General features: G+C 40.5%; 1 protein-coding gene across 1 annotated transcript in view; it reads right to left on the minus strand.

Annotated features, from left to right (window-relative positions):
* Positions 1 to 2,791: 2,791 nt before the first annotated feature.
* The window catches only part of LOC149069996 (transient receptor potential-gamma protein-like), a 226,365-nt gene continuing 207,038 nt past the window's right edge, over positions 2,792 to 22,118 (minus strand). Inside the window, exons 11-15 of the mRNA XM_089249484.1 lie at positions 20,573 to 20,768; positions 20,239 to 20,433; positions 13,627 to 13,668; positions 13,259 to 13,457; positions 2,792 to 8,826 (exon numbers count right to left, since the gene is read on the minus strand). Of these exons, the coding sequence (XP_089105610.1) occupies positions 7,592 to 8,826; positions 13,259 to 13,457; positions 13,627 to 13,668; positions 20,239 to 20,433; positions 20,573 to 20,768 (1,867 nt within the window). The 3' untranslated portion in view covers positions 2,792 to 7,591. The remainder of the gene's footprint in view (positions 8,827 to 13,258; positions 13,458 to 13,626; positions 13,669 to 20,238; positions 20,434 to 20,572; positions 20,769 to 22,118) is intronic.

Below are 22,118 nucleotides of genomic sequence, written 5' to 3' on the forward strand. Positions count from 1 at the left end.
CAAAATTTTTATATTTGTTTCAGTGAATGAACTTGCATTGAGAAAATTATAATATTTTGAACATTAAATCAAGTGCAAAATTTAATTTTGTAAAATTATTATAATTATTGAAATTTATTTAAAAACTAACCATTGAATTGAACGAGACAGAAGATTTTCTGCATATAAGAATTATGTTGCTTTTATTCGGTGTATTTTTTTTTTTTGCAAATATCTAAATCTAACCCTTTCACTGCCGATGAAGAGGTTATTCTGAAAAATAACTCGAGAACAATCAACTTTCAACAATAGGGGGAATTATTTCCACTTTGGCGACATTGTTTTCATGAGTTTTAGCGTTCTTACTATATATGTTCAGCAGTATTTTTTCTCGAATTGGCGACATCATTTTTCTCATTTGTGGTGTTATTTCTCTGGTGACATCTACAGCCGACTCTCCATTCAACGAAGTTTGCCACTGAACCTTGACTTTGAACCACATTTAAATGTTAATTAATCTCCATATTACGAAAGAAAATTTAATGAAGGTTGGGATGAGAAAAGAATCAAAATAAATGGAGAATTTCTGAACCATTTGCGTTTTGCCGACGACATTGTTATTACCAGCAGTAATCCAGACGAACTAGAAGAAATGATACAAGAACTGGCGAACGCAAGTATTTAGATCGGTTTTTAAAATGAATCTGCGAAACACTAAAGTTATGTTCAACTACTTTGCTTTGAAGAAGAAGATCTTGCTCATCAACACAGAGATAGAAGAAGTAGAAAGCTACCTGGGACAAGGAATTACCACGGGCAACCGAATCATTAATAAAATATGCAGAAGAATCAGGATCGGATGGAGCACCTTTTGAAAAGAACTAATTCTGAAGAGCCACACATGCCATTAAGCGTGAAAAGAAAAGTGTTTAACCAATGTTGCTTCCAGCACTGACTCACAGAGCTGAAACATGGACATTCACAAGGCGATACAAAAGCTACAGACAACACAAAGAAGCATGGAAAAATGTATGTTAGGCATCACAAGGAGGGACAGAAAACGAATCACTAGGATAAGAAGACACACAAAGGTATATAATATTCATGGAGAGAATTAAACGTTTAAAATTAAAATGGGCTGGACATATTACAAGACAGGGCAACAGATGGACTACAACTATTCTAAATTGGTTCCAGGGCCGTCTTAAGAGCATCGTGGGCCCCCGGGCCAAGTGGTTTTTCTGAGGCCCTACCTGGTAAATTTTAGAAAATTTCAACTGGATCTCATTTTTGTGAAGACTCTCTTCTCTTGAGGCCCTCGGGCCGTGCCCGGATGAGCCCATGCGTTAAGACGGCACTGACTGGTACCCCCACGAGGTGTTAAACGTCCAAAAAAAGTGCCCCCCCCCCACCTTCAAACAAGATGGAGTGATGAAATCTGAAAGATGGCTGGAGTCAAATGGACAGCAAAAGCATCAAGCGGAGGAAAATAGAAAAATTTAGTGAAGGCCTTTCATCCAGCAGTGAGTGGTTGAAAATGGTTGATGATGAATTTCTATATATAACCCAAGTTTTTCGTACTAAATTTTTTTTTTGGAACGTTTCGTGACTTCTTACCTGTTGAAGTTTCAATAAAATCGACAATAGAGTAGCAGAGCAGGAGTCAATAACTAAATCTAATGTATTCATAAAAAACTGGAAGAGAGGAAAAACTCCCTAAAGTTGTCTTTTTCGTAAAGGTTTAGTGTTAATTAGAGAACAACTTTAAAATGCTGTATAGTTTGGTGTCTAGCTATAAGCGATGAACAAAGTAAGATTACAGACTCTTCCGCAGTTCAGGATTCGCGTTTAAGTCAATAAAGTGGTCATGTAGTCCACTTATTGACTTCAGTCTTTATTTTCGTCTCATTTCTGCAACTTAATTTAAAAACTTCTATTTAACGAATTTTCTTTATAACGAAGTTTCAGCCACCTCGTTGGGCATTTTGCCTGTTGTGACGTTGTATTTGTATTTGTATTTATAAAAGGAACGATGAGACTTCGTTAAATAGAGAATCGAAAGTTTGGTGAGTGAAATTATTTCTTGCATTGGCATTAAACGATTTTTTTTCTTCCTGATTTGGCGATATTACTCTCCCAAAATTTTGATATTATCCAACAATTTCTTTCTTTTCGACTTTCCCTCCCATATTCTGAGCATCTGGCTACGTAGCCGTCGCCAATCTTCGCTAGGAAGGGGGAAACTTTGCTAAAACTCGCCAAATTTCTCCAAAAAAAATCTATCAAATTGCACCGAAACTCGCTAAAGCTTCCCAAAATCCTGCCAAACTTCACCAAAACTCACCAATTCTCTCCCCGTGAGACTGCCAAATCGCACCGAAACTCGCCAAAACCAACCGAAACAAGCCAAATCACGATTATTTCCCCATCCGTTAAACGCATCGACAGTCAAAGGGTTAACAATAAACACACAAACACTAGATACATTTCTTTGAATACCTTTTTTTTCCTCACTCTTTCTTTCGACATTATTTCCTGCTAAAATCTATCATTATATAATTATTATTATTTCTTTAATTTATTATATATATATACATTTCCAGATAATTTCCTCTTTTTTTTAAACCACAACGTACAGTTGCTAGAACTTCCTTTTTTTTCTTCTTAAATTCTTTTAAACATTTCTAAAATATTTTTAACATAATATATATATTTTTCTCTTTTTTTTTTTTTTGGTAGCTAAGCCTTTTTTTTTCTTTATCAACATTTTTTTGCATATTTTAACATTCTTCTGAAATATTCGTTGGGAGTTCTTGGGGTTGTAATATATATATATGTATATCATTTATAATATATAAACATATATATTTATATTTATATATATATATAGGCGCAAACTTTCTCCATATATGACCACGGTTCAAAAAATTTATAAATATTTTAGGACCAATTGATGCATAATAAAATTTGCATGTAATAAGGGGAAGTTGTCGCCCGTCCTCTCTGTTTTCCTTCCATTATTTTATCATTACTCAAGAGCCGATTGTATTATGTTTATCAAAATTGATTGGTTCCATTAAAATCAGCCGTATAACAGATATTTCCAATTAAATAATCAAATAATTAATTGTTTTCTTTTTGTTTCAGCGCTGCGAATGGCTGTGAAACACCATAGGCTATACAATGGTCATGTAATTGATTACATATAAGTAATTACCGAACTCTCTGGCCTGAGCCTGAATTTAATGATAGGTGGTGGAAAAACACGAGGGTTGCTCTGGAAGTTTTAGCAGCAGTTCATTATATGGATGTGTATAAAAGCTGTTATGGCACAGGTTCTTAACAAGAGGAAGGGGGGGGGGGGAGGTTCTACGTACCACTGGTGGGGGTTCTCGGAGAGATTTTCTTGCTGGGGGGAGGGGGGTGTCTAAGAGCTTAGATGAGAAATCAATTAACTTATGACGCACCCTTCTCACGCTTCTTCTTGTGCATACTTTGTATATGTTTAGTTTTGACTTATATCAGTGATTTGTAAACCATGTCTGTCCTCTTTTGTTATATTTCTTTCTCAATATATATATATATAAATGAACTGTTAATCTTCTAATGTGACTTGTCGCTTGATCCTGTCACTACAAGCATCGGATAATTATGCAGTAAAAAACAACTACACGCATAGAAGAAGCGCGAGGAGGGTGCTCCATCTATACGAAACATGACGCGCTACAAACTCAGTATTTTTACATTACTATGTAGGGCTGGGCTCTTAGTGGAGTGAGGAGGATAAGTGCTAGAAGAATTTTTCGAAGAGGAAGAAAAAAAAATGCGTAGGGGGGTGGAGAGAAAGAGATGTCCGCACATAGTAAAAGAGGAGAAGGATAGCAAGAATGACCGGAGGGGTTCTGAAATGTAAGGGCGAGATGGTGATGATCTCTCCACAGGATAGAAAAAAATAATAGAGAAACCGACCAATCAGCTGATAGCGAAAATCAGCAGATCGAGGTGAAAGCAAACGGGTTTGTTCAAGTCACGCAACTCGTTTTTGTGTGGCCTTTTTCTCTCTCTCTCTTTCGGCTCGCTGCTCGAGTGTGGTGGTGTAGAACAAAACAATACAACTGTTTCTTCGCTAGTCTCTATTATGCACTCCCGTACCTTCCGGTCGCCGGACTATGAGCACGACCCAAGAGGTCCGTGGCCTTCGTTTTATTTATCTGCGGTTGCACAAAAAGGTTAAGACCCCTGTGTCAACGTTACCGTTCATGCAGAGAAATATTGAGTGAAGATCCGGCAGCTTCTGTCTTTCGAACACGTCGCAAGAGGGAGACTTGAGACTCAGTCCGTGCAACCTCGTCTGACTGAGTCCAAACTATCCTTGGTTGAATAATATTGAAGAAATAAATAATTTAGCAAAGGCACAAGGTGAAGTCAATCAATTCGAATTTCCAGACGAGATTTTGGGAAACGCTATAAGTGGGATTCACTGTATATAAGCGATTTAATGTTATTACTTCTTTAAAACCAAGAAGGAATAGGTATCGACATAGGCCAGCTACATGCCACGAGTTTCGCGGAAAATTATGGAAGTTTGGTGGCATTGCATAGTTCAGAGCAAAATATGTTTAAGAAAAATTCACCGCTGGGAAAATTCGTAGATAAACAATTCACCGACAACAGTTCGACTCGAATCAAATTGATGGCAGATGGAAGCACTACACACAACAAGAATTACACAGAAGCGAACTTCAAGTCAGGTTCGCTACACACACACACACACACACACACACATTCCAACATATACCAATTCGTTAGACGTTCCGCAGAGGAATATGGACGAGATGCATGTGTGGTTCAGTGGTTCGACTCGAGTCAGGGAGCCAGTAAGTGGGCGAGGAATGACCGAGTGAGTTAGTAAATGATACAGTAGTTAGTGAGTGACGGAGTGGTTAGAGTTGGTGAGTGCGCAAACTAGTGAGTGAGAGACCTAGAGATAGATTAAGTGACTTAGTAAGTGAGTGTCATGGTGAGCGAGCCAGTGGTAGACCGAGTGATCTAGTGAGTGAGCGAGTGACAGAATGAGTGACCTGGTGATTGAATGTGTGTGACAGAGTGAGCGACCAGGGATTGAGTGAACAACAGAGTGAGCGACCTATTGAGTTGATTATAGAATGAGTGACCTAATGAGTTGATAGAATGAATGACCGGTGAGTGAATGACAAAATAAGCGATCTAGTGAGCAAGTGATCCATCTAGGGAGTACATGAGCGACCTAGAGATCAAGTTAGTGACCAGCCTACTGAGAGAGTGATCGAATAACATAGTGAGCGACAATGCTAGTGATTGATCTATGAAGTAAGTGAGTGACATGTTTAGCAAGTGAGTTAACCTACGGGTAAGTTAGTGACCTAGTGATGGAGTGATATAACGAGTAACCTAGGCAGTAAGTGAGCAACCTAGAGAGTGAGTGACAGAGGGAGCGACCCAATGAGGGAGTGATAGAATGAACTACTTAGTGATTGACTGAGTGATCTGGTTAGTGAGTGAGAGCGAGCTAGCTCTAGTGAGAGGCTGATTTCGCTCATTCGTTTATTCGTTCACTTGCTCACTCGATCATTCATCCACTCGTTCATTCATCCGTGTCGAACTGATGTCGGTGAATTTTCCCAGCGATTCCATTCGGTGAATTGTTAGTCGGTGATTATTCCTGGCGGTGAATTGTTGTCGGTGAATTTTCCGAACACAGAGGCGTATCCTTAGAAAACTTGTCGAAATTGTAGTGCCTAGAAACATACAAGCTGTAGCTGGTTTTTTATGAACAGGAATCGGAATGTTACGGCATGGGCTAATGAATGGAGCATGATCTTTAGTGTTGATAAGCGCATGGAGTCGAACATTTTAGTTCGAAAAATCCACGTTTCACTTAAGAGTTGAATGGTATTACTATCATACCTGATGCAACTAGGGTCACCGCTTGGAAATTCTCATTGACGAGCGGCTTAGGTTTTCTGATCATTGTTCAGCTGTGGTAATAAAAACACGAATGAAATGCTTGGGGTTTCATTCTTAGAAAGGTCTCTTCGCGTTCTCCTAAAATCCTTCTTCCACTTTTCCGAGCCTTGGTCCATTCTGAACTTCTTTACTAAACACCAGCTCCGGTCATGTCACTTTATTGCAATTTACTGCCATTGCGAGTTGGGAAGGAAATAAAGGCGCTATCTATCGGTGGTCACCTCAAGCTCGTTAGGGAAAATATCTTGTTATCCGTATATTCATCTCCTGGTTCAAACTTGTGATCCGACGGTAACCTTCACGGTGGTAGACGAGCATCTTACCACCACGCCACTCAGGCACTAGAAGCTTAGTTCGTCCTGGACTGGAGTATGCCGTAATGTTGTGGAGACCATACTTACAGAGGGACATTGACCTGGTCGAGGGGGTGCAGGGAAGAGCCACGCGTACTCTCGATGACACACGGGACTGGAGCTATTAAGAGGCTTGATTTTTTGAAAATGTTTCCATTGGAGGAACGCAGGTGTCGAGGAGATATGATTGAAGTGTTTAAAATTATCAACAGGATGGATAAAAAAAAAAAGGACCATTACTTATTAATGCATAATCAACTGCTTCGACAAGGAAACACCAGTATTGTTTAGTAAGGAACAATTTCAGGTTGTGGTGTCTGAGGGGTTTTTCCCTCTAATAGGGGTTGTTACATGCAATAGCTCACCTCCGGGGATAGTAAATTCTAACAAAATTGACACATTTAAAAAGAAATACGATAAACATGGGTAAATTGAGAAGCTATCCATACTTAGATAATGCTTCCCTGACCCACCCCTAAGGGTGGGTCTATACTCCATACCTAGATAAGACAACCATAATCTTTCTTTTATGGGCAGTGCATTATATTAGGGCGTATTCATGCTAGGAGGAGGTGGTGTCGAGTTCCAGCTGCGCAGCTATTTTAAAAAAATGAATTCGCTGCTAAAGACTTTCGGAGTTACCCTCGTTATATTATATTTTTTTAAGGTCATTACGAAATGTCTGTCGGCCATCTTGGATACATTAATATACTCGTACTTTATTAGAGTATTAGTATTTATTACGTCATTATTCACAAGAAAGGGGGAATGGGGTCATGTCGTACATCGCCTCACTCGAATTGGCCGAGATTCGCACCCAGGAATAGGTAAAGATAATGAAACTAAAGGAACCATTTTTCCTCCATTTTGGCCTGTTCAGTGATGTCTATGGTCTCACCATAGGGATAGACAGCGGAGTATTGACTTCACCGATGTATTTCTCGGTAAATTTGAGTCTGAAATGATGTATCACATGACCTTATTCCCTCACAAAGAATTCTCGAGGTGAGTCCAAGATGGCTGAAGGACACCACCAAAATCTTACTCTCTCTCTCTCTCCAGAGATAATCGGACTGAGAGCCTGAGTTTACATTCGCAATGTGTAATTTAGCTGATATCAGGGATGTTACGCTAATTACGCGAGATAAAACAGCTCGCAGAAGTAAGAAGGGGTTTTCTTGCATGACGAATTTTTTTTTTAAATAATTAATTTGTTTTTAATACAAAAATAATTAATTTGGCACCACCGGAGCTCAAATCCACCCAGTCCGCATCTCCTTATTCACCGGTTCTATCCCGTATATAGATATGAGCCCGAGTGTACCGTTGCTAGGTTTGTGAGGGCTAATTGTCTGGTTGACAGTAGTAGCGGTCGAGTCGCAGGGTATGACTGAAGACGTGGTCGCCACCTCGTTTTTTTCGGCTGCAACGACCGTAGACTTGATGCTCGAGCAGGACGATGAGTTCGACTCGCTGCTGTCCGCTTTCCCGTACAGGCTGTCCGTGCGCGTGACGCACTTCTTGATGATGGGCACCACTTTGGACACCACCACCACCGGTCCTCCTCCTCCTCCTCCTTCGTCTTCGGCCGAGACGCCGCGGATCGGTGGCAGTTTGAACCTCTCGTCAGGAGTTTTCGGGGAAGACGGTGAAATGATATCCGGGGACTCGTTATTATCTCGTTGAGGCAACCGCATTTTGTCGCCTTTCCCACCGGAGATGGCCGACACCAAGGTGTGATGGTCCTCCACGGTGACACTTACGGAAGGAATAGACGAGAAAGGTGGCTTCACTGGCTGCCGGCTCGCGGGAAGCTGCTTGGGATTGGCGGAAGGAGCCGGAGCGCTGACGGTCCTCCGGGCCTTGTTTTTACGACCGTTGTGGTGGTGGTGGTGCTGTTGTTGTTGTTGCTGGTGGTGTTTCGAATTTGGAGATTCGTCTTCCCGGCTCCGGGGAGAGGTCTCCTTATCCGTCTCGTGGAAGGCCATCCTCAGTCGCGCCGGGAAAGTGAGGACGCCGAGCTTCCTCGTGATTTTCGACCACTTCAATGCCGGGGTATCAGTATTCGTGCCCCTGTCGCACCTTGACGACTCGTCATCGCTCGCGACGACTACTACTTCGTTGAGGGTTTCGTCGCCGTTGCCGCCGACGGAGGCGGCGAGGCTCAGGGACGAGCCACTCGTCGTCGTGTCGTTGTGAGTGGCTTCACCTTCAGAACTGACTTCCGAGCTTATGGAATCCATACTCCTACTCCTGGACATGGTCTCTTGGTTCTTGACGCCGTGGTGGTAGCGCCACTTAGCAGCGGCTTTCTTGGCCTTTTTGCCACTGGCGAGTCTTGCCAATTTGGCAAACCTGGACATGGGGGACTTTTTAGAGGTCTCGACGTCCGATTCTTGGATGGTTTGCATCGAGCCTTCGACGAGGCCGATGTTGAATCCTTTCATCAGGCGTCTCTCTTTCTGTCTCCCTTTCTTACCGCCGGTGCCTGTGAACATAAAGCGGGATAATACATTAGGTCACATGAAATCATTGAAAACATATCCATCATGATAAGTAATTTTTTTATGGTAACTTTCATATCAGATTTAATTTTTTTAAATTAATTTTAACGAATTTTAGGGGTTTCACCACCTTTGGGACGGAGGTCTTTCGAAAATGACTAAAAAATATTTTTCATTTAAGAGGTTAGGGAAATACGGCCACGCTAAGCTTCAATGATTTTTGCTGAGGCCTGTATTATAAATTCTGAATAACAGATATGGTTAAGAAATACCTCGAAGTGTTCTAAAAAAGAAGAAAAATAATAATAATCTAAGGTACATCTCAACGGAAATGTTCCCAACAGGTGAAGGTATTATGGCCATTAACGTGTAAATATCTCAAGAAATTAACAGGCATTTTATACGAGAACTTTTTGGATTAAAAAATTTATTCATCTGAGCAAAACTTTTAATTGAAAAATTAAATACAAAAAGATGAAATATACCTCATCCAGAAAATAAATTTTGCCAGCTTTAACAAAATTAAAATAAATGAAAAATTGAGGAAATTAAGCGACACATTTTGGACAGATGAATATGCTTTTTCTCCTTCTTAATGAATAGAAATGAATGGAGAAGGGATCTGGAGAGCTGTTCACACAAGAAATTTCTAATAAATAAAATTATACTCGCACATACGCAGATGAATATAGCATACCTGGCAGTAAAACCTGACAAATATACGAAATACATTGGGCTCAGGCTCATAAAGCTCAGAACGAAAATCGTACGAACCGATGTCACACTGTGTATCCGATCATTTTATAAGTAGCACGACTCGTCAAAATAGTCAAGCATTCTGTAAATCATTGAGAAATTCTGTGGTGTTTTGTCAGAACATAATATCTAAAAAAAATGGCTTTTTGATCTAAAAGTAAGTCTCTTGGTAATTATAACTTATTAGAAGTGAGATAAAAATGCACAAATTCGTGCGTACGGCTAAACAACATTCTAATATATGATATTACCTTTTGTATTTGTGTATATCCTTTATTTTTGATTTTTAATTGAAAATGAAAATGTTTATATCTCAAAAATGTGATTTTGGAGTTATCATGTTCTGACCAAACACCACAGAATTGATTTCTTGGATAAAAGAAACGATAGAAAGTAAAGAACCATGATGTAAATTTAAATGTGTGAAATTAGGAAGTATTATTTATCAAATATAGATGACGCTAAGTACAAAACTAATTTATCTTGTCATAATCATTGAAACTAAACTTCGAAAAATAACAAAATTTGTCCACAAGGACAAAAAAAAAAATTATATCAACCGATATTTTACTGCATTAAATTTCTCTATGATTGAGCTCACTATAATAAATTTTATTTATATAATAACTTGCAAGATGATTTTTTTTCCAAAAGAGGAGATTATCATATTACTAAAATATGCACCGATTAAAAAAATTAGTGTTTAAGGGGGTGTCACGACTCCTGAAATCGAATTTTCAAAAATTGGCATTCGATTGCAAATAAAATGCAAAAAATTTCGTGTCAATCGGTTAATTCGTTTTTTGCGCAATAAAAGAAAGAAATAATGAATTATATGTAGTGTAAACGTATATAAGAGAAAAAACGCTTTGAACGCAATTTTCTCGAATTGTGCAGTTTTGAGCTCATCCGTAAGATTTAAATAAAAACTACAACCCCAAAAATTCTGAAATTCCGCAGAAATGTTTACTCGACATGCTTAAGTAAAATGAACCTCGGATTTAGCAATTAACTAATGGGAAGTATTTTTTAAAAAAAATGTTGAATTTAGATTTTTGAAATTTATATACAGTTAAACCTCGTTAGTGCGTCACCCGGTAAACACGTCACTTCGCTTACCGGGTCACTTTTTGGAAGTCCCAATTGTCCTCGGGTAGGAATTGGCACAGCTATGGCTTACTCCGTTTAACGAGTCACTCCGCTTACTAAGTCATATTTTTGCTCTCCCAAGAGTGACTCATTAACGAGGTTTGACTGTATTTCTTTCAAACTTTAAAAAATTCATAAAATTCTAACCGAATGATCAGATATCCAAGTTCGAGATCCATTTTATACTAACACATATCGAATAAACACTTATGGAAAATTTCAGAATTCTTGGGGGCATTAGTTTGGGGCAGGGCTCAAAAACTGCAATCTGACGATCATTTTAAGAGATCTCTGAGGCTTAAGAACGCCGATTTCTTTCAGGAACGACTTCGAAAAATATTTCATTTAATTGCAAATCACTATTAAATCACCAATCAGTTTATTTTTTTCTCTCTCAAAATAAAAGAAAGAATTAATGAATGACAGTATAAATGTATTCGAAGAACAAACTTCGAACGTGTTACCACCCGATAACGTGAACCACCGATAGATGGCACCTTCATTGCAAACCCAACTAGTTAACGGCAGTAAATTGCAGTCTAGCGATATGGCGTGAGGTGAAGTAATGCCTCTACTAGCGAATGCGGATTCGGCATTAGCGAACATTTTCTTTGAAGTGTGGATGCACGCGCTAACGTAAAACAGCCGCGTCGTGAGCTGAATTTTAGCGCCAGTCATCCTCATCAGAGAATTACTGTCACTCGAGCCCAGTGAATTCTTGTCCACCTCGGAATCTTTTCCCACGTGTATCTGCACTCCTCTTTCTGAAAGTTTTTTAATAATTTCATGTAAAATGAAAGATTCAGCTTTATAATATAAAACACACTGAAAAAAAAATGAAGCCTATGTCTTCTCAGAGCACGCGTTCTTTCAGTACAAGACTCTTAGCATCAAACTCAACAGAGTATCACTGTATAAATCAAAGGGCAAAGTTCCCAGTTGGTGTTGCGAATGATCACCTAAAAACTAAAGAACGGGTTTAAGGGCTTGAAAAAAGTGAAGGGGCTCAATTCATAATTTCTATCAAAAAAAAAAAAAAAAATGGGCCTCTAAACTTTTTTTGAGCAGTGTATTTTGAATTGAATTTGCTCCTCATCTGATAAAGCCATGGCCACACTCGTGTCAAGACTGGCCCAATACGTTCCATGGGCAAGTATTGTGGCCGCTCTACCATTGGCAATGATCGTCAAATGTTGGAGGCTGGGCCGAGTATCTTCCAGCTTCCAACCCAAGTCAAAGGTGCCGCCTTCCTACCCGATCTTCCACTCCGTTTGATCAACGAAAAACACCAACAGTCACAACACGAAGAGTTTTCTGCAAAAACCGGTTCTGTTCTTGGCGAATATTCACCAACGAATATTGGGCCAAGCTCGGCGAGTGTGTAGTCAGCGTTTTTGCATCAGGGAAAAGCAAATATTTGTGAATGGCTATTGGGCCAATCTCGACATGAGTGTGGCCATGGCTTAATCAAAGGGCAATGTTCACAGTTGGTCAAGAAAAAATTACGAATGATGTGATCACCGGTGATGTCGCTAAGGGACCATTCAAGTATTACGTTAGCATCGATGGGGGAGGGGGGGGGTTCAGATATACTAACTTGATGCCAAAAGTATTTCAAGGATGCTGACGTCATCAACCACCCTTTATAACTTTATAAAAATATGAAATATTCTTATTGGTATCTTTACTGGAGAATGCCAGAAAAACCTTTCTCTAGTTTGTGAGCACTTGAACAAACTTACTCCGTGCCCCTATTGATAAGTCCTCTATAGAGGACTATTCTTCTCTAGTAGCCCCCTCTAAGACCGCTACCCCCCCCCCCGTCTCACTTATGGGAGGGGGGGGGGTTCTTCTACCTGTTTTGTACGTAATGCATAGTAATGCATAGCAAAGTTCACTTCAGCGGTTTCAAACGGTGGTGGGCCAGACTCCCTATGTATATTCTCGAAGCGCAGTCCAATCAGAGGCGTACGCAGGATCGTCCTTTGGAGGGTCGGTCACAAAAGGCTTAGGAGTGTGGGTCACAATGACTTTCTTGAAAAGAAATTTTTAGTTCTTAGCCTGCAAACAGCATTGAAATTAACAGAAACTGATTATAATAACATACAGAGGTATTTTCTTTCGAACTGTAATTGAAAATATTTCCATCAAAAATAAATTTTCGATCCGCTGAGAGGCCATGGGGGTCTGGGCCCCCCCCCTTCCGCGTACGTCTCTGATCCCAATATGCATTAGGAACAGTGGGGCACGGCTGACGAAATATTTCTGACAGGGAGGTGAGAGTTGAAAAATCGATAAAAATCTGCTGACGTATTACTTGAATGGCCCCTAAGAACCAATGAATGATTTTAGGGGGGCTTTTGGAAAATACGTGGATGTTAAAGTACTGTCTCAACATGTCCCGTCCTATCAGACAAATTGCCATCCCGATTCCAGAAGCAGAAATAATCCCCACGCAGTCTTATCAATAGTGGTATCGGGTCAGTAGTGATATGTGCGGATATACCTCACCTTTGGCCAATCCACCTTGAGTAGCGTCACTGGCGCTTGAGGTGTTGAAACCGCTGTTTTTCATGATCTCTATAAGCTCGTATCTGAAGGCCGAGATGTCTTGCTTTATCTCGTTGACGTCGTCTTCCGTGACACCCTGGTTGTCCGCGTTCCGCTGCTCTTTCGTTATGTATCTTCTCACCAGGTTCCGCATTATCATCTGGAATTAATGACACCCACAATCACATGCTATCGTATACGAGTTTGGGAAGGGAGGTAATCATTGTGAACGAAAACAAATATCAACGTTGAGGTTGAGATTATTAGTTAGTTTTTTTTTTTGATGGCTTTGAAGTGATGGTCAATGTATTAGTAGAATTTCCCCTTACCTGATACCGTAGGTCTCGCTCACTTGCTTGCTTGGCTTTCCGCTGAAAAAAAAAATGTGTTTAAAGATCTATTAATTAACATTTTTATTAATTCAGCATTAATTTTTCGAAGTACAGGGCGGTCGTAAAATAACTTTGGCGAGCCCCTAGCGGCCGCAAAAATAAACTAATGCGAATGAAATTCGAGGTATGGGTATCCGAGTATGCGCCAGTGATATATAGTAAGGGCTGTTTGATAGCTTTTCAAAATAGCTTTTTGAACTAGGCGGCTTTGAAGTCGCGCTGCCGCCTTGGATCAGTGGGCGTGGTCTCTGAGCTACTGCGTGACGTCACTGCTCAAACACTTTTTTTTTTTATCAGACGACATCAGCATGCGTATTTAATGGCTTTTTTTTTACATTTTAGTTGCTTATTTACTGTCGAAGTGAGTGATATCTCGTTTATGGTGCTGCTTTAGTGGTCACAGGCTTTGACCGTGTGACATTTTTATAACCTATAAGCTAAGAAATGGATTAAATCCATAAAAGAAATAGTTGGTAAGTAATACTAATGTATTTTGATATTAACATTCAAAATAATAATAATACAGTCGGGCTCGCTTACAACAAACACGGTCATTACGAATTTTCACTTATAACGAATTTTTTCCCATATCCCGTGAATTTCGGTATTGCTTATCTGTGTTATTTTGATTGATTATATCTCCCAACTATTTCAGAAAGCCCGCTTATTATGAATTTTCAACCGATTTTCAAACAGGAATTGTCAAGAATTCCTGTGTAGTCTTATCTAAAAATCTTCATATCTGAATACTTATCTTTCAACAATGCTTAGCTACAGTTAATATTTTTTTTTTCTATTATGAAATTTTTGGTAATTAAGGTAAAATTCTCTTTGCTGAACTTTTTTACTGTTCTCCATTGAGTCTTATTTTGCTTGAAAAAGTCTTAAAAAGAGAGGAGGTTTATTACCAAGGCACTCCCTAAAATCCATCTTTGATACATTTACCCGTCTTCTTCACCCAGATGCGGACGTTGGTCGGGATGGTGTCATCGCGTGGGAGTAAATTTTGAGAATGTTCAAGCGCAAAACGCTTTTTACTGCTTTCAAAATTAGTTTAAATCCAAAAACGGACAAAAAGCGAGGTGTCAAAGATTCGGTGTCAAAAAATTCGGGACCACACTCGACGTTTCGTAATTCCCGATTTTCAAGAGCAAAGAGGAATTTAATTTTGATTAAATGAACCATTTTCCAAGTCTGTACGGATATAACGAGCAGATGCACTGTTTTTTCCGACTTCGTTATAAGCGGGTCCGACCGTAACTTTAAAAATTTTATATTAGGATTTTTTTAATATGTGTTTCCTATTAAGTTTTTTTTATATTGCAGTTGTATTGGCGCTAACGAAGTTCAGGCCTCTAAAAGCTACACCTAATTCAAATGAAGACAAAAAAGATTATCAAAAAATATTCAAAAGATAATTGGAATTATCTGCCTCGAGTTGGTTTTCAATCAACTCAATGAAAGTAAACAAACGTACGTGATTCAACTAAAATAAATCCGAGAAAAATATTCTTTGGCCGGGATTGCACTATAAAAGTTTTCTAAAAGTTCTTTTATGATACTTGAAAAATTCCACTAATATATAGCTTATCGATTGTATTTACTCGAATGTGACCTATAGTTGGATTTTCCAAGATTTATAAAAGGGATTTTATCAAACCTTTATAGTGTAATCACGATCTTAGTGAAGTCATACCTCATATGCAAATGCAAAATTTCTTATTTGAAATTTTTAAATAAATTTCAATAAATATACAAATACTAATGACAATAAAACCGAAAAGATAATTTCGGAAATAATTCAGTGAAATGGACAGTACAGCGGTTGCAAGCCATCATGATTAACAGGGTAGCAAAGCGGGCTCATTCTAGAAGTTGTGTTTGAGCAATGACGTCGCGCATGATGTCAACTTGTACCGACTCCGACTACGTCATGAAACAGCCTTTATTATATAGCCCCAGTATGTGCTCCAGAATGAGACGGAAAACCACAAAACTTCCAGCTTTTCCGTTTACAACAACGGAATTTCGACAAATTCGAAAGGCAATGCACAACTTCTATGCATTGCGAAATGATTAGCGCAGTGAAAAAAAACCCCACGAATGTCGTTCAAACGGTACCTGTAGCACCATAAACGCCGGGGCTGGACGTAGACAAAGACAGAAAAGCTTGGTGCTCTAGCCGTTCGGTCGTAGGACTTCCGCAAATCTGCAGTAAGTTCCCTGCGCACCGAACCACACTTTGGTTCGGAATCTTCTTTCTTTGTCTGCACCCTGTGCCGGCGTTTATAGTGCTACAAGTACCGTTTCAACACCGTTCATGATTTTACTGCAATGATTTCGCAGTACATAAAAGTGGAAGCTGTTTTTCAAATTTTGCTACCGTAACCGCGAGAGTTTTTTTTTTTTTTTTCATTCTCGATCGCCATACTCGGAAACACCTGTAACACAAATTAGTTGATTTTTGCGGCGCTAGGGGCCTCGGCAAAGTAAATTTTATGACCACCCCGTACTATTAAGTAAGTGCAGAGCTCCACACCCCCTACTGGGATCCTCAAACTTTTTACATTGGTGATACCCCTTGGTAGTTCCACAAATACCACATGGGAATTTCAAGGCACCTCGGTGACACCTAAACTGGCCACGACACACTGGCTGTGAATCAAATCCCTATTACTATGTTTAATATAATGTTATTTTAAAATTTTCTCGTGGCAACACGGATGCCAGAGCCTGGGGAATTCCCCCCCCCCCTCCCGGCCTCTTACCTTCTGTAAAAAGAGCAAGCGGGGGCATTTACCCTCGTGGTTTTGTTCTGTTGTCTTAGAGGTACAATTTACTACTACTGTCGAATCCCGTTATAACGAACTCCAAGGGACCGGAGAAATCACTTCGGCATAGGGAAAGGAGTTATAAAGGAATTCCAGGTTTTTGCATTATTTCTATGTCAACTTATCCGGGAGATTAGAAAAGTGTTCGTCAAAACGAGATTTTTGCTATAACGGTATTCGTTAAAACGGGATTCGACTGTACTACCGAATCAGACGTGCTCCTCGTCCATATTCCTCCACGGAACTTCTAACGAAATGGTACATGTTGGAATGTGCGTGTAGCGAACCTGACGGGAAGTTTGTTTCTGTGAAATACTTGTTGTGTGTAGTGCTTCCATCTGCCATCGATTTTTCTAACAACAAGTGAAGTGTAATGATTGAATAACTGTATTCTTTGAGTAGGCCTGTTGCTCTCTGTGGTGAGACTTTTCAATGGGGAGATCGGCACGCTTTCGTGCCTCTGAAGTTGGGAACCACAGAAAATCAACTTCAGCCGATCACCAACCACTAAGGCGACGGTAGTGTTCGAACCCGGGCCCTCGCGACGTGAGCCCGTCACTATGACCACTCGACCACCATAGTAGCCGCAGTTTACTACTGCTAATTAACTGTGCATGAACCTCGTAGGCACATTCCTTAATCTCTGTGGATTTTCTAACGAATCCGTGGGCCTACATGTGGTGGAATCGGTACATCGATGCATGCCCCTAACGCACTTATGTTGTCAGAGATGTGCTTGTGTTTTATGATCTTGCTGGTGCTGATATCTGTCTTTCATATTTTGAAGTGAAGGTGGTAATTCTGCTTGAACTTTATTGTTATGTAAGTATCATGTTGTAAAGTATAGTGTAAGCATCATGTATCGTAGCAAGCTCTTTGCGGGGAGACTTTTTTCAAGTAGTAGACCTGCTCACAGCCGGCGTCGAACCAACTTCAGCCAGTGTTCGTACCCCACCGTCGCCACAGTGGTGGTCGGCTGAAGTTGGTTTTCTGTGGCGCAAATGCGAGCCGACGTTACCGTTAAAAAGTCTCGCCACAGAGAGCAACGGGCCTACAACATTACAGTTATTCATTCATTACACTTCACTCACTAAGAGTTGAGAAAAACTCGTAGTTTAAAAAGTTGACTGCAGACGGCAGCACTACACATAACAAGCATTGCATTGAAGCAAACTTCACGGAACGTACACACACATTCCAACATGTACCAATTCATTAGAAGTTCCACAGAGGAATATGGACGAGGTGCATGTCTGGTTTATATAGTAGTAGTATTAAACATAGGACCAATTTGATGCCTGAGCCCATCCAGGAATTGCCTGTAAGCCTATATGATCTGATCCTGGTACCTCGATTTTTTTTCGAGTGCAAGTGCCCTGAATTTTACTTTGCCATTGGGAGCCTAAAATGTTGAAACGTCCATGCCTACAACTAGGTAAATAAGAAATCTCACACTTGTGTCCTAGTGGTGTGTGTATGTATGTATATATACAGGGCGCATAGCAAACAGGGGTATGATATTTTACTGGCGAACCTAGTTGATCCTAAAGGTATACGTCCACTTGGAAAAAGTTTCCAAATAACGTGTAGTAATCAGATATGTCATTCGTCTTTCAAGGGGGTTGTTTAGTTATTAAAATAAAATTAAAAAATTTTATACGGTCCCCGTGTGCAACAATAAAATTCCATGTTTCTAAAGTGATTTATTCATTGACGTATTCGAATTCGGAAAACGGAGTGAAGTTGGGGGGAAAAAAACCAGCGTGAAAATGGGAAAAAACCGTTTTATCCGCATTTAACGCTATTCCGCCCCTCCCCTCAATATTTCTCCGTTTTTCGAATTCGAATATCTCAGGGAATATTGGATTTAGAATTTTGAAAGGGGCCATTTTTAGGGGCCATTCAAGTATTACGTAAGCAGATTTTCACTCATTTTTGACTCAAAATGACCTCCGCCTGCCCCCGACTGTCAGCAAAAGTCAGCAAAACACTGCTCCCCCCCCCCAATTTCGTCAGCAGCTTAGAATATTTCATATCTTCGAAAAGGGGTGGTTGATGACGTAAGCAACCTTCAAACCCCCCTCCCCCCCCTTGCCCAGAGCAACAACTTTCTACAACTTCAATTATTACGTCAGCATCGGGGTGGGGTGGTTTCGGATTTGCTGACTTTTGATACCAAGGGGGGGGGGGTTTGAAGGTTGCCTACGTCATCAACCACCCCTTTTTGAAGATATGAAATATTCTAAGCTGCTGACGGGGGGAGGGGGGGGGGTCAGTGTTTTGCTGACAAGGGGGGGGGTCAAAAATTGCTGAAAATATCCTTACGTAATACTTGAATGGCCCCATACGGGTACCGTATAAAAAGTAAATTTAAATTTTATTAAAGAAATTTCTTTATTTTAATAACTATACAACCCCTTGAAACATGAATGCCATATCTGTGTACTGCACGTTATATGGAAACTTTTTCTAATTGGAAGTACGGCTCTAGGCCCAACGGTTGGCCAGTAAAATGTCATACTCCCGTTTTGCTCTGCACTCTGCATATATATAGGTTCACTCTTATCGACATTTTATCCGGGGGTGGGGGGGGAGGCAGAGACTTACTAAATTTCATGAACGAAAATTTTACCAAAAAATTCATTTCACGAAGTAGAAAAAATTGTCTTTTCTGATTTAATTCATATGCTTTTCATCAGCACGGGACTAATATACTGCCAAACAGACGCCAAAAAGTCACAAATGACGCCAAATAGAACTTATCCGAGGATGATGTCACTCTCCGCTATCCACACAAAGGTTTTTAACAGCTGGCTGTGCGAAGATATATTTTGGAAACAGAGAAAAATTCAACTGCCCCTGACGGGCATGGAACCCACGTCCTTTCAGTTCCCGGGTGAACGCCCTAGACCAGCACCTCTTAGAGATAGAAGACTTCCGCAGTCTGCTTGTGACGTCAGTAAGTAGTCCATTTTCCCTCAGAATATTCAGGAGGAAAAAAAATTCCCAGCTCGTGCCAGTATCATCGTCATGAGGAAAAGAAATCATCGGGCTCAGAATTGGCGATTTCTATGCCCCACATACAATCACTACGCGGTATTTGTGAGCCAATCAGGAAGATTCTACGCCAAAATAAGAAGAAACGAAATAGGATGCCGTGGTTCAAAATGTGGCAAACTTGCTAGGTAGTCTGAATGACGTTTATGGCAAACAGTGCGGAGGCCTGCTATCTCCAGGAGGTGCTGCCTAGACCGCTAGACTACAGAGGCAAAGAATATCTCAATCTTTCCTTAGAGCTCGCGTGCACTGAACGGGACGTTGGTCGGACCTAACTCAGGGCAAAGTTCACAATACCACCAAATGGCGACTTATCCGAGGATGACGTAATTCTCCGCTATCCATAGAAAGGTCTTAATTAGCTGGCTGATGCCTAGATATGTTCAAGAGAGAGAGAAAATTCAACTGCTCCTGTGCGGGGAATCGAACCCACGTCCTTTCACTTTCCGGGTGAACGCACTAGACTGCAGAGGCAACGAATATCTCAATCTTTCCTGTGTGCACTGAAGGTACAACTTCATTGTATCCGTCTGTTTTGCAGTAAAAAAGGGGTAGAACTTTTGCACTTCCCTAATATTCCTACGTAAAAAACCACTTCTTAACTCGAGGATATATATTTTTTTTAAAACAAAAATATGGTAATACTGTATGTAGTAAGTACCCTGATGGTTTTCAGATGTTCCTTTTTGACCGTCCGGATATTTCCGCAGCATTTCCTCATGACCCACCTGTACAGGTAGAGCACACTCTTCGGCGTCGGTATGATGTTGAACGGAGGCGGTACGGTAGCGCCATCTTCGAAGTAGCTCAGCCAAAGCTTCGTTCGGGCGAATTTCCATTCCACGTCGGCGTGTTCCTTGATGATGAGTGAGGAAAGAAAAAGAAGGAACGCAATAAATTAATCGCCTCTCTTTCTGAAACAAATCATTTACGAATTGCAACGGGAGGATTTAATATATTTTCGGTAATATCTGAGAATGTGACCGAGAACTCACCGAAATGATCTGGTATGAATGATTCATCATGGCAATGAGCAAATTGAGGAGGACCACGACGTTGATGACACAATAAGAACCAAACATCAACAAACCCCAAAACCTCGTGTAGCTCTGTATACCGGTCAGCTCGAAATTATCTAGATCTATGAGACCGAAACTCGCCCAGAATAAAGTCTGAGAGGATTCGAACAAACTGCAAAATTGGATTGAAATTACGATAGATAAGCATAAAATATATCGATATATTTTGATAAATCATCGACCTACATTCATTCATTGATTCATCGTCTGTTTATAGGGGGGAGGTGGAAAAGTTCCTGGATTTTTTGCTCCTACACAAAAAGGAAAATACTGAATTACTGAAGGGGGCAGGGTCATTCAAGTATTACGTCAGCATCGATGGGGGGAGGGGTTCGGATTTACTGAATTTTGATGACAAGGGGGGAGGGGGTTTGGATGATGCTTATAAGTCATCAACCACGTTTTGTAAAATACTTAATGGCAACTAACTTGGTGCGCAACGAGAAAAACCTTTCCCTAGTTTGTGGGCAATTGAACTAACATTCTCCCTATCGATAAGTCCTCTACAGAGCCACTTTAGCGATCTCTATATGTTCCGCGGATCCTTTAAGTGTTTAGGAAATGTGTCCGGGCCGCTCAAGTGCTCTAGAAATGTGTCCGGGCCGCTCAAGTGCTCTAGAAATGTGTCGCGGGCGGCTTTAGTGCTCTGGAACTGCGACATGCGTCACAAGTAATCCGTAATTGTGCCGTGGATCACTCAAGTAATCTGGAAAAGTACAGCGGGTAACTTGAATGATGTGGAACTGCATTGGGGTTACCACTTATGTGCTCTAAAAGTGCGCCACATGTCACTCGAGGGATCTTTAAATGTGCCGCGGACCGCTTAAGTGTTCTGGAACTGCGTCGCGGGTCACTTAAGTGATCTGCGAATGTACCAAGCGTCTATTTGAGTAAGAGATACTAATCTCCGTCCTGGCAAACATAGTTCGCCATACGGGGTTCCCCGAAGGGAGCATTTATTTTCTCCACAAAAATAAATCACCAACTTAACATCTATTTCAGTAATCTGGAAATGTCCCACGGGCCGCTTAAATGCTCTGGAATTGTAGTACTGTAAGACGTCATCAACTACGCTTTGTAAAATTCGAAATATTCTTATTGGTATTTTACTGAGTGTGCCGAAAACGAGAAAAACCCTTTCCCTAGTTTGCTGGCAACTGAACTAATGTTCCTCCTATTGATAAGTCCTCTACATAGCCACTTCAGTGATCTCTAAATGTTCCGCGGATCCTTTAAGTGATCTGGAAAGGTGTCCGGACCGCTTAAGTGCTCTGGAATTGTGCCATGCATCACTCAAACAGTACGTAAATACGACGCGGATCATTTAAGTAATCTGGGAATGTGCCGCGGTTAACTTGACGAGTCATGTAGAACTGCATTTGCGAGTCGCTTAAAAGTGCTCCAAAACTGCGCCACATGTCACTTTAGGATCTCTAAATGCGCCACGGACCGCTTAAGTACT

Source organism: Pholcus phalangioides, unplaced genomic scaffold (genome assembly GCF_987345545.1).
Source record: "Pholcus phalangioides strain wild (caught in Gottingen) unplaced genomic scaffold, Ppha-v1.0 ptg000022l_1, whole genome shotgun sequence".
Classification (NCBI taxonomy): Eukaryota; Metazoa; Arthropoda; class Arachnida; order Araneae; family Pholcidae; genus Pholcus; species Pholcus phalangioides.